This window comes from Pseudopodoces humilis, chromosome 7 (assembly GCF_049639895.1).
Source record: "Pseudopodoces humilis isolate 2021_Gansu_Grassland_sample_001 chromosome 7, ASM4963989v1, whole genome shotgun sequence".
Classification (NCBI taxonomy): Eukaryota; Metazoa; Chordata; class Aves; order Passeriformes; family Paridae; genus Pseudopodoces; species Pseudopodoces humilis.
Genome location: NC_142206.1, coordinates 50,937,953 through 50,950,691, shown reverse-complemented (window position 1 = coordinate 50,950,691; position 12,739 = coordinate 50,937,953). Strand labels below are relative to the sequence as shown.

The 12,739-nt window shown below is 49.9% G+C and overlaps 2 protein-coding genes across 5 annotated transcripts in view; one reads left to right on the top strand and one right to left on the bottom strand.

The window, feature by feature from the left end:
• Positions 1 to 8,168, bottom strand: part of HHIPL1 (HHIP like 1) — a 45,795-nt gene extending 37,627 nt beyond the window's left edge. The window contains exons 1-2 of the mRNA XM_088058069.1: positions 7,862 to 8,168; positions 7,142 to 7,283 (exon numbers count right to left, since the gene is read on the bottom strand). Of these exons, the coding sequence (XP_087914195.1) occupies positions 7,142 to 7,283; positions 7,862 to 8,168 (449 nt within the window). The remainder of the gene's footprint in view (positions 1 to 7,141; positions 7,284 to 7,861) is intronic.
• A 185-nt stretch (positions 8,169 to 8,353) lies between these two features.
• Positions 8,354 to 12,739, top strand: part of CCDC85C (coiled-coil domain containing 85C) — a 106,986-nt gene continuing 102,600 nt past the window's right edge. For 3 of the 4 annotated variants that reach the window (XM_014249860.2, XM_005520141.3, XM_088057211.1), the window contains exon 1: positions 8,354 to 9,480. In XM_014249860.2, the coding sequence (XP_014105335.1) occupies positions 8,769 to 9,480 (712 nt within the window). In that variant the 5' untranslated portion in view covers positions 8,354 to 8,768. The remainder of the gene's footprint in view (positions 9,481 to 12,739) is intronic. The other variant, XM_014249859.2, reaches the window with a different exon arrangement.

Genomic DNA, 12,739 nt, shown 5'->3' with positions numbered 1-12,739 from the left:
GAGGGGCGGCTTTGGAGCGGAGGTAAACAGCGGCCGGCACGTAATGAGTGGTGGATACAAAGGCACAGCAACCTGCTTGCTGGAGGGAAAAGCCCAAGCCAGACCAGCGTGGCTGTGAGCCGTGGGAAAGGCTTCATCACATTGGTGACAGAGTGCAGGAAATATAACAACAGCCAGTGCCGAGCTGGGAAAGGTGCCTCACCTTGGGTCACCCCACACAGCCTGGGCTCCCGTGGGTGGAGAGGGGTGTCCTGCCTCCTCTTTATATTCAGATGGAATCCCTGCTGGTAAAGGTGACCCTGCCTGGCAGTGGCAGCAGATGTGGGCAGAATGCAGAGAGGCACCAGAGCCACCTGCCTCCAGGACCTGCTGTGGTCACCCAGGCCAGGAAGGATTCCAGCCAGTGCAAAAGGTGTAGTGACTGAGATCATCTGTTAGGAGGTCTAAAAGGACACTTGCCGCTCGGTTCACGCTTGCAGAGCACATCATGCGGGACCCAGCCCCACACCACTAGCTGGCAGGGTGTCAGTGTTCTCAAGGCATCCCCTGCCCAGCACCCAGCCTGAAATATCACACCCAGCAAGGGTCACCAGTCCAAACTATGGCTTGAGAAAAATAGAGTAGAAAACAGATCTGCAAGCTCCAGAGGATTTTTTACTTTCACACATGCAAGGAGAGACAAGCTGGAAGTGCTACTTTTATATCAGAAGTGCAAGTGTGACTTCCTGGAGGGCTTTCCCTCACTCAGTTCAGTGTGATGGTAAGGGCCTTTTGGAAAAACATGAGTCTGGCTTCAATCCAAAACACCTTCAGAATTCTCAGATCCCTGATGAACCAGCAGCACAAACACCTGATCTCCAGCTTTTGCTTTGGACTTAACTGTTTTGGAAGGCAGTCGCTATAAGGAACAAAAAGTGATCCACAGCCTGGAGACCTGAGACAGCAACAACTGCACCAGGATGAGCCCAAGGGGAAGGGCGCTTTTTGTTGTCCCTTTTTCCAATTTTTATTTTTCCAATTTTATTTCATTCCATTTCAAATACCACACAAGGCAAAGGTAACGGGTAATGTGTCAAATCACAAGGAAATCCTGATGTTTTGTGTATCACCCCACCTCATGTAACACTGTTGCAGCTCTTCCTTGGAAAGATCAATAATGGATTCTGTGCAAGAAAGAAATTTGTGGGGTATTAATTTTTGTTCAGAATGTACTAAAACTGGATGTTGTCACTTAAGCCACTGTTCCTTTAAGTTGTGCTGCTCGACACTATGAATTATTCAGATATCTCTATGATATATAGAAGTGGTGTCAGCATTTTAGGGCATGACTCTCCTCTCTTATCTGCTATAAAATCCCAGTGGCTTCCCTGAGCTATAAAAGGCAAAATTAGGTCCTCAGCAGCATTGTTGTCTTGCGAGCAGAAAATACTCTTTAACACTGAGTGAAGGGTACCAACAGACCTTGCTTATAGTATAAAACCAGGTATTTGTAACTCCCTGGTGCATCAATACATCTAAAAGGTCATTTATTCATTTGGGAATGAGAAATCAGAGTGTAATGATGATGGGGGATAGTGTAACATTGCCCATTTTCTCTATTGCAGAATTACCCAGGTTGCATTGACCTCGTGCTGCTAACACCAATGGGCTCATCTGCTTGAAAAGCAAGGTGTCTGTGCTGTAGCCAGCAGTGCTAAGCCTGAGCACACAGCTGTGCCAGGGAAAGGGAGGGTGCATGTGGGGTGGAGAAGCCCAGAACAGCCGAGGGGCTGCTGCATCCCCTAAAACCCCCATCCCTGAACAGATTGTTCAGGGCAAACCTGTCAAGCTCAGAGGCTGATTGGGCTACAACCACTTGCCATGAAACAGAACAGTCCCTGGGAACAGTGCTGATAATTTTTCTATCCTTGAATTGATTTTTTTCTCCTGTTTTTTGATGTCAAAGATAATTCAGTTGACACTGTTATAAATTCATTGTCAAGCAGGGAAGAGCATTCACTCTGCCTCCCCAAAACGGAAAGGTTGTTAGATCTGTAAGAGAAAAAAGGATAGAGGTGGCAAGAGGAAAAAAAAAAGTATGTAATGTGAACATACTCTTGGCAAAGCTGGGGTTTAAATCACCAGTGACTTAAATGATAGAGGTCTAAATTCCTGAAGTTTCCCATGCCTTGTGAGTGGGTGGGTGCTGCTCATTCAGGAAAGAGGCAACTCTAAGCCAGAAAGTGCTTTTGTCTGGCAAAATAACCTCCTGCAAGTTCCTCAGCCTTCAGGAACCAAATTCTGCCCCCGCATATGCAGAGCTCCCCCCATGCTGTGAGCTGTGTGTGTAACTCAGGGCAGAATTTGTCTTCAGTGATGAACCCTGACGTCACGCTAACTGAAGGCTGTAGTTTAGTGATGCCAAGGCAGATAAAAATTCTTACCTTCCATTTCTCCCATCTCTTTATTGCAGCATTTGTGTAGGTATTTACAAAAGGGGTATTTACAAAAGGCAAAGTCATATCAAGTATCTCTGGCCTTCCCATGTTAGACAGGATGGTAAATATTTTTGGAAGGGATAAATCCTCAATGCTTCTGGGAAGAAGCCAAGTGGTACCAGATGGCAGAGAGAAGGAAACACACCCTTATGGGCAGGTTTTTCACAGTATTCTCATCAGCGTTTGATATTTGCCACTGGCAGAGACAATACAGGGGCCAGCACTTTGATCCAGTCTGCCTGTCTTTCTATTCCTGCTACTGATTGATTTCTTACCTACTGAGAATAAGCTCTGTCAAATCATTTTCCTGACACACACTTGGATCCAAAATCTCAGTGCCTCTCCTCTTTGGGTAGATGATGGTGGAGGATGTGATAGCTCCCCAGCATGTGGCTTCAGCCATAGGCACGTAGAAATCCTGATGATTCTAATCTTGTAAGTGGAGTTAGGAGTTTTTTCTTAATACTTAAAAAAAATTACTCTAATATCGTATGTAGCCTTCTGACTGCACAATGAAGTTGGATCACCACTCTAAGCTAAATTGCAGTGAAACTTTTGCTCTAGCTGTTATGTATGTGTTTTGGACACGTCAATCACCCACAGCTCTCAAGTAGGAGCAGCACTGACTATTCCTACTTAGGATTTAGCTTCCAGTCATTTCCCAATGTACAGATTAGGGATGAGGGAAAAAGCCTCCATATCTAGAGCTGCACAAAATGGTTATAAACTTCCATGAAAATGAAGTGATTGTAAACACTGTGGGTGAGGGGATTTTTATGGGCTTTTTCTTTTTGGCTCAAACACACTGTGTATGCCTACCCTACAGCTGCCACTATGAGAGATCTAACTTGGTATTGCCCCATCAGCCCTGCAAGGAGCAGATCTGGACCCAACATGTGAATGTGCACCTCTTGGGTGAATGCAGGACACTTTGAAATGGACTGAGAAACAGCATTTAAGGCACATCTTGAGAACACACACCTCCCATGCCTTCCTTCTAGGAACATTCCTTCGAGCTCTTCATCTCTGCTGCTCTCCAGCTTGGATGCAACTCTTCATAGCGATGTTTAAAGGCTACTGCTTATGCCTTTTGGAGGACCTGTTTTTCTGGCAAGCCAAAGAGTTTGTTGGTCACAACCATAATCCTTCTTGGAATATCCTGAAGTCCTTTAAACGAATTGGTGCATTGTAGAATTTTACTAGCAGTTTCAGGGCACAAAATAAAAAGGCTTTGTGAACACAAGATAGAATCCTTCAGCAAAACATAGTATTTTCATAAGGAGAGAGAATGAACTGGATGGCCCAGTTATATTGCCAGAAGCCAGCATTAAGAAGTGCTGCATAATCTTCCAGGAGACTGCGTTTTCCTCATTGCTCAGCCAGATGGGCAAATGGAGGCACAAAGGCTTTTCGCAGGATGGTTCAGCTGATCTGAGAAAAGAAGGAAGATGACACAAGATGGTTCTTCAGGTCGTTGCTACTTGGAAAAGTGTTCTGGCTGAAAGTACTGATTAATCAGGTTGGAAGTGAGATGCCCATCTTGGTAGCAGAGTTTGGAGCATTGCTCATTTTTTATCGCACAGCTTTGTCTCACAAAAGAGAGCTCCCATTGTTTCAGTCTGGGTGCTGGATTTCAAAACATTAATCAAGGATTAGGCCTTGGTGCTGATTTATGGGAAAACATCAGTTCCACAGAGGATATACCCCATGTAAATGATTAATGGAGTATGCATTCTTCGAGATGGGTCCTCAGCACATATAAGCTGCATCATGGCCTGCATGCACAGGCAGCAGTGTGTATTTCTCAGAAAACCAAGGGCCGGGACAGTCTCACTGGGATTAATCCTGCCCCTCTGCCCAATCCCACACCTATGAGTGGGCTTTGGAAGAGCCACCCCTCTCTGGGGAAGGGAGGGAAGCGACAGCATAGCTCTGAGCTGTGGTGGTGTCTTCTGTAATACTGACGTATCCCTGTAGAGGGAATGCTTTGGTAAGACTTCAGTGAGGCTGTGTATCGCTGTGTTCTCAGGGACCAAATTCATTTTTTGTATCACCTGCTGAGTTCAGGAGTTAACATCAAGTGCATTTTTACCCAGTGGGTTGCTATTACTTGTTCTGTTGGGATTTTTCGTAAAATTCCTTTTTTTTGCTACAATTCGCTTTAAAATTTCATCCCTGACTGAACAGGGTGGAAATGCCCATCTGATTCAATCCAAGGGATAGGCTTTGATGCTGTCTTACACGAGCATCAAAAGCTTAAGATAACATGCATATTAAAAGTGGTTTTCACTCGCAGCTTGCAGAAAGCCCCATGGCCAGATGTAACAAGAGGGAATCCGTAGCGTGTTGTTTACCAACTGCTTCTACACTTCATCGAAATTGCACAAGGAAATCACAATGCCTTCTGAACAACACTAGGAAAAAGGTTTTTTTCACTAAAACTAAAACTACAAACCCATCAAAATACCCCAACATTATGTATTATTCGTGTTGATAAAAGTATGCTTTGCAACACTGGGTTTGCTATTGACCATAAAGCTGTGCACAGACCTAGTCCTTTCCCTCCAAGATATCAAAGCATTTAAAAACTTGTGTCAACCCAGCCCTTGGTTCCACGTGAAGCACAGATCACCTGGGCCATGGACACTTTCTGATACCTCTGCTCTAGCACTGCTGCCTTGCCTTTCCAAAATGAAGGGACATTCCTCTACTGCACTGCAAGATCCACCTTGAAGGGAAGATGAGGGAGTACAGGTGATGATGCATAGAATCCTTCTTATTCAGGTCACAGTCACTCAGACCATTTGCCATCTGGCCACCTGGCAGCTTCACTGCCACCTCCTGAGCATACAGGCCACTGGGTGTCCAAGCACAGCAGGTCACCATCCCTCAACAGCCACCTGGGCACCAGAATGGCGGCACTGACAGCGAACCCCTTGTGGATGGCATCAGAGTGGATCTGTGGTGTTAACATTTCCAGAAGCACAGACATACCCACTGAGTACTGAGAGCAAGTCTTAATCATCACAGGGACTTCCTCTGTGGATATTAATAATCTCCTCACTTCCTCTGAGGAGCCCCCCTGTCTGTTGAGCTCAGTTTCTACAGAAACATCAATAATGCTCAAACTGTGAAAGGTTTCACCTAGGAAAGACAGATTTTCTTGGGAAAGCAATGAAGCAAACATCAGGCCAGCCCAGCAATAAACTGCCCAGGCCAGGCACTGCCACAGTGTAGCTTCACTTGTGTCTGTGACACAGCTGCCAGAGGCTTCTCTCTCTTTTCGACTTTGGTCAATGATGAACAATTGCTCTGCAACATCCCCCTGCTCTGCTCCTCCTTCCCCCGGCCACTGGCCAGGGACCTGCTAGTCAAATCAGTGCTTGGGAGGGTCTGGGAGAAGCACTTTCCTCTTCCTGTGGGGAAGGATATGATTAAAACCTTGTAAATAAAAAGGCTTGGCTCAAAAAATGCCTGGGTGCCTTCTAGACCATGCAGCCACGAGCTGTGGCTCAGGGTGGTGAGAAGCAAGAGGTGGGACACAGTGTGATGTCACACCACACTGGCCATGGCCTGACTGCCCCAGAGCCCAGGAGCAGTGACCTCTTGGCACAGACACCTGCTGATTTCCATGTCCTAAGGGCTAACTGAGGTGGCAACCTCAGGAAAGTTTGACCAGCCACAGCCAGGACTGCACCTTCTGAAGAACTGTCACCAAGGTGGAACCCAGGTCAGAGCACAGCTCTGGTCCTGGGTGGCCCCTGTTTTACCTGCTCTGAGCCATCCCCCTTGAAAGGAGCAAACAGGCGTCGCCACTGGCTGTCCAATGTGATTCTCTCCTCTCTAGGGAACTGCCCTGGTGTGCCCTGGTGTGGGTGCTAGGGGAGAACTGTCCTCTTCACATCTTCTGGTCTGTGTTGTGTGCGACCAAGAATCCACCTGCAAATCCCACCTGAACTGAAGCAGTATCCATGCTCTGTCCTAAGCTCCTCTTACCCTTTTGATAATAATGGGATAAAAAGCTTCCATAGGAGAAGAGAGACAACAGTGCCCATGGAGGGGATGAGCTCCTCCAGGAGTAGGAAGGATCTGCTGTTTTGCTTTAGTAGGGAACAGGCAGTTGTCTAGTTTGCCAAGGGTATATCTGGGGTCAGAAACCCAGCAACATAGACTTGTGCAGAACAAGAAAAAACTGTGACTCTACTGAGACTGAGAAAGATAACATCAAAAGGCAGAAGTTGCAATCCTCCATCCCTCTCTGTTCTGATGTTCCCTCCATGTACAGGCCATATGCTCTGCATCCCACGCTCTGGCATCAGATTTGATGTCTCTTTATAGCTAGAGGGTGTCTTGACCAGCTTTCTACTGTGGTCAGAAACCTGATGTTACACTGGATTGACCCTGGAGTCAAAGCATTTACTGAGGTTCCTAAGAAACACAAAGCTGGCAATTCCCTGGGGCTTTTTAAGGATACTCATGCTGTGTCCTGGTGTACCTTTTGTTTTAACAGAGTGATATTGGGCAAAATACAGCCCGCAGAGAGATATCATAATCCAAGGAAAAGTGCATTAGATTGAAACTCAGGGGATGTGATGCAAAGATATAGGAAATTTGCCCACATGTTGCTTAGGAAATTCACTTTATGAACTTTCCATGCCCTTTACCAGATTCCGTCCGGTGCGTGCAGAAGTTGAGGCTTGCACCCCAGCCTCCTGACAATAAGGACGACCAGAACCTGTGGCGATTTAACCGAGGGATAAGCGTTATCTGCCACTTCAGGGCCGTTTCCTCCCGCGCCACTGAGGTCTAAGGGAATATGCCGATCCCAGGAGCGGAGAGGTGGCAGGGATGCCGGAGCCAGCTCTTTCAACCTGCGAGGCAGGAGGGACACGCGGACAAAGGCGGCCACCCCAGGGGAGGGTGGGCAGCGGGGCAGAGAGGCGCGGGGCCGGGCCCCGGTGACAAAGCCCTTGGCGGGGGCGGCAGCAGCGGAGATGCTCCGGAGAGCCCGCTCCGCTCGCAGCGCAAGGCGGCCGCCCGTGGCTCCGGGTCCCTCCCCGCGCCTGGGCACAGCGGGACCGGGGCCATTTCGGCGCCGCTTCCCCGGGCCGCCCGGCAGACGCGTTTTCCTGCCTGTCCAACCCCACCCTTTCCCGGGATGGTGCTCTCTCCGGTACCTTATTTTTTAAGAAAACCCGGGGAAACCCATTAAAAAAAAAAAAAAAAAAAAAAGAAAAAAGAAAAAAGGCCAAAAGCGGGGGGGGGAAGCCCCAGGGGGGCAGCGGTGAGCCGGCACGGCCGCGGCGGGCAGGGCATGGCAGGGCACGGCGGGGCGGGCGGAGGGCGGGGGGAGGGAGGGAGGGAGCGGCCCCGTCCCTTTGTACCTGCCGTTCGAAGGCGCCAGGCGGCCCCGCATTGGCTGCGGCGGCCGCGGCTCCCGTAACCCGAGCCGGCGGCGGGGGCGGCGCACCGGGCCCGGCCCGCGCCCAGCCCGGCAGCCAAGGGCCGGCTCAGCGGGGCTCGGCTCGGCTCCCTGCACCCCACCGCCGGCAGCCGAATCTCCTTCCCCGCCGCTCGGCTCGGCCGGGGCAGGGCCGCGCCGCCCTGCCCGGCAGGAGGTGGGACCAAGCCGCGGCGCTGCCCCCCTCCTCCCTCGCTCTCTCGCTCCCTCCCTCCCGAGGGCTGAGCCATTCCGGGAAGGCGCCGGCTCCCCCACCGTTCCTCGGCAGCGCCGCACCGGCATCGGCCGCCACCGCGCCGGGCTCGGCCCCACGTCGCCCCGGGGCTGCGGACGCGCACCGGCGGAGCGGGGCGGCGGCGGAGGGTGCGCGGCGCACCGGCGGGCGGCGGCGGGCGGCGGGCGGGCGGGAGGACAAGTGGACGGAGGAGAGCCCGGGAACGGGGGGGCGGCCGCCGCGTAGTTGTTTTGCCCGGGGTAAGTTGGCCGATCCCTGCGGAGGCTTCGCTTGGAGAGTGCAGCGCTTGGCTCCCGGCTCCCGATCGCCCCCAGCCTCCGGGGCAGTGGGGGCGCCTTTTTTATTTCATTTCCACCCTCCCCCTTTGGTTTGTGTTTTCTTTTTTTTATTATTATTATTATGGGGTCTATTGGGGAGCAGAATTTCCAGTCCGGCGTCGCTCTTCTTCCTTGTCCAACGCTGAACGGAGAACTATAATATTTCTTCCCCGAGATGCTGCAGTGAATTTTAGTTCTAGGAAATCAGGCGAACAAAAATCATCCGAATAATCCGAACCATTTGTTACCCTGTGAGAGCAAACGCAGCCTAGGCACAGATGATGGCAAAAAATTCCTTGGAAGGGTCTAAAGAAGACCTGAGCAAAATTTCGGAGGAGGAGATGCTGAGATGGAGCAAGGAAGAGCTGGTGAAAAGACTAAGGAAAGTGGAGAATGAAAAGATGAACTTAATGGTGGAACACGGTAACTTGATGAAAGACGTGAACCGGCGGCTGCAGCTCCACCTGCACGAGATCCGCGGGCTGAAGGAGGTGAACCAGAAGTTGCAGGACGACAACCAGGAGCTGCGGGAGCTCTGCTGCTTCTTGGACGACGACCGGCAAAAAGGCAAGAAGCTGTCAAGGGAATGGCAGCGCTTCGGGAGGCACACGGCCAGCGTGATGTGGAAGGAGGTGGGCATGTACCAACAGAAGCTGAAGGACCTGGAGGCGAGGCAGGAGACCCTCCTGCGGGAGAACGTGGAGCTGAAGGAGATGGTGCTGATGCTGGACGAGGAGCGGAACGGGGCCGGCTCGCGGAGCTCCATCGACAGTCAGGCCAGCCTGACCAACCTGAACGGCGGCTCGGCCACCAGGGACGTGGGGGACGGGAGCAGCACCTCCAGCACGGGCAGCGCGGGCAGCCCCGATCACCATCACCACCACCTTCACCACCACAAGGCCGGCGACAGCAAGGCCGGAGCCATGCGGAGGTCAATGGATGACCTGTCCGCGCCCCTTCACCACCGGAGCATCCCCAACGGCCTCAATGGTGAGCCCCTGCCCTGCCCTGCCCTGCCCTGCCCTGCCCTGCCCTGCTCGCCCCCCGCCACCACCCCCGGCATGTCCTGTCCCCCTTGGCGGTGGGTGAGGGACTCCGGGGGAGGAATCCCTGGCCATTCCCAACCCTGTCCATCCTTGGTGACCTCTTTGGCTGAGCAGCCCGGGGAGCCGGGGAGGGACACCTGTGCGCGGGGTGTGTGTTATCAGTGTGTTGACTGTGTTGTCGATGTCCTGGGCTGAGGGTTGGAGCCTCTTTTATCTCCAGCAGGGTTGGTGTTTGGTTTTGTTTGTTTGCTTTGGATTTCTTTTTTGACAAAAAACAGCCTGAGTTTTCAGGGTTAAATAAACACTGATTGTGTTCCCACTCTTCCTCCTCTTTCTCTCCCACTTTAAATATTTTGGTTTGTGTTTGGCTTGTTTGTGTGCTAGTTTGGTAAGATTGATAAAAATGGGATGGGATTTTGGAAGCATCTGATGAAAGTGCAGGTTTGTCCCACAGAGCATCACCTGTTAGCTCCAGAGGCTCTCAGGGCGGGCTGGCTGTGAAGTGCTCAGCAGTTTTGGAGAGGTGCAACTCAGCTTTTCCCTGTCTTCACTTCAGAAAGAAGAGTTTTGTTTGTAGAGAAGAGATTGCTCTCGAAGGGATGCTGTACTCATGATTTTGTTCAGGCTAGTCATTGAAGTTAGAAACAAGCTCCACAATGAAATCGTGCCAAGCCTCCTCTGGCAGTTCACATTCAAGCAGAGTTTCTCCTGTTGTCTAATAGTGATCACGCATTAAAATAACATTTTAACGTCTTTAAGATTGAGATTTTTTTTTTAATCTTTTAAAACCGACAAGACCAAGTACATGACTTCTAGAAGGAGTAGTGTTGTCAAGAGGGCCCAGTAGGAATCAAACCAGGCAGCAATCTGAAAAATTCTTATGTGTAAGACTACTTTTTTTTAATCTTCTTTTCCAACCAGAGAGGACTGTTTTCTGGTTGGGGTGTCCTTTTCCCACCTCTAAACACACAGAGGGGGATGGAGTCCCAGAGGTTGGCTCTCATTGATGTCAGCAGTGGATGTGTTTAGCAGATAACCATGCTTTCAGCTCCCAGAGCTTTTGGTGGTCTTTTTATTTTTTGGTAATTTTTGGCTAGTCTTTATGTCCCAAGAGACCTGAGGGCATGGAGGATTGATCAACTCATTTCACAAGTGTTCATCCATGAACCTGCTGTTTGCAGTCCTGTTGCCTCAGCTGTGTGTCTCAACTCACGGCTGGAGATGTTCTGGCCACCTTGCCCAGTAGTCAGGGTTTTCTGGTTTCAAGGGCGATCCAGTCACCAGATGGTGCATGGTACAGCAAACATCTTTAAATGTTTGGTGTGGAATTTTTTAATCTCTCTTCTCTTTAACCTGTGTAAAACAGAAGTATCTGCTTTGTAAATCTTCAGATAGCTTCCCCTCTTGATGTGACTTTATTTTCATAAAGCATTGCTCTCCACAGAGGCTTGAGGAGCACATGACAGATACTGAATGTGCTATTACTGTTTTGGAACAGAAGGGCTCCACAATTCTGGTTAGTGAACCTTACATCATGTCCCTTTTAGGTATTGGTGGCTGAATGGGACAAAGCGAGCTGAATTCCTCTGTTAACTCAGGGCTCTTGAGTATAGAAAACATAACCAATACTTTAGAGCTGTCCCTTCAAGCCAGGGTGAAGCCACAGTGGGATGGTTCACCTGGGATTCAAGTCATCCCGTCAGCACAAAGAGGAAAGTCTCTGCTTTCAGAGCTCGGTCCTCACTGCCCTCCTCAAGCGCTGTGTGTGGGACTGTGCCCAGCAGCATTTTCTGGGGGGGACTTTGAGCCGAGTGTCGTGTCCTGCCCTATGTAGGGTAAGAGTAGGAAAGGGAGGCAGACCATCTGCACACACGTGTTTCCATGCGTTCCTTTGCACAGCCCTTCTCATTTCCTGTGTCGGAAGGATGGCTATGGGCTCCAGCATTTCAGATGTGACCTTTAGGTTTTAGTGACTTCTGGTTCTGGGGTGCCTGTGGAAGGTGGTCTCTGGGGGAAGAATTGAAGCTCTTTCCTGTGAACCAGTGCGGCTTCATTTCTGAGGGTGCAAACGGATATGATCGGCACTTTTAAAGCTAATAATCCTTGTAAAGATGTAGACAAGCCTGATCTCTCCACTTAGGTAGTGAAGCTGTAAAATGACTTGAATAGTTGTCATTCTCAGATAGCATCGGTATTCAGCAAGGCCATTTCCCTGCCTGTGCCTTTGGAAATGCCTCTCAATACATATGCAAATGCAGGGCTTATCAGGCCCCTTTTTTGACTGACAGCAAGAAGTCTGGGAGGGGTGTTTGCCTGGGACGAGGCAGCAATTCTATTAAGCCTGTGACGGTGTAGAAGAGCAGGGCAGGAGCAGGTGAACATGAAAAACCGCTCCAGTGAGTCAGGTGGGTGGTGGAGCTGTCACGGAGCAGCCCCGCAGTGAGCATCCTGCGATGTCTCCTGCTCCTGTCCCTGCCTTCCGTGTGTGCAGCCCAGATTTCAGCCTATTTGTACTCTTTTCTTGGTGAGTTTTTTTCCCTCAGGAATAAAAAAGAAGGAAGGCAGAGGAAAGAGAATACGTGGCCTTTCATTTTTTGGTTGTAAGCTCGAGTCTGGTTTGCTGTTGTCTCGTGTCTTTAAAGCACTGGAGAACTAACCAGTGGGTGAAACAGATACTGCCCAGGCAGCACAGCTAATACTGAAATGAACAGCCCCGTGTGCTTTCTTAGGGAGAGGAGGTGGCTGAAAAGGATACAGTGCAGAATTTAGCATCTGTAGTAAGAACACAGCAGAAGCTTTGGACAGCTGGTGGGGGCAAGGTTGCTACTTGTGAGCTGCTTGCTAGAGTATTTTTGCTTATGGAAAAGCTGGAAAGTCCTGAAATTGGAAGCTGGAAAATGCAGAACTGTACTGCCCTTGCTAGTGGTATCCATTGAGCTTCACTTGTTAAGTGCTTTTCTAAAGGTGTCAGGAGTATGGTGGCTGTTAAAAGACTTGCAGGAAGGTACATTTTTAGTAGCATCTTAGTGAGCTAAGGTGGGTTAAATGTTTCTCATTTTCTGTTCAGTGATCCTTGGAAGTGAATTGTTGAACCAGGGCTTGATTTATTGGCCCCAGTGACCCACCCCACTGTGAGGTGATGAACTCCAGATTTGTAAGGTGAATTCAGAATAAATGGTCTAAGTGTAAAAATCAACCCAAAC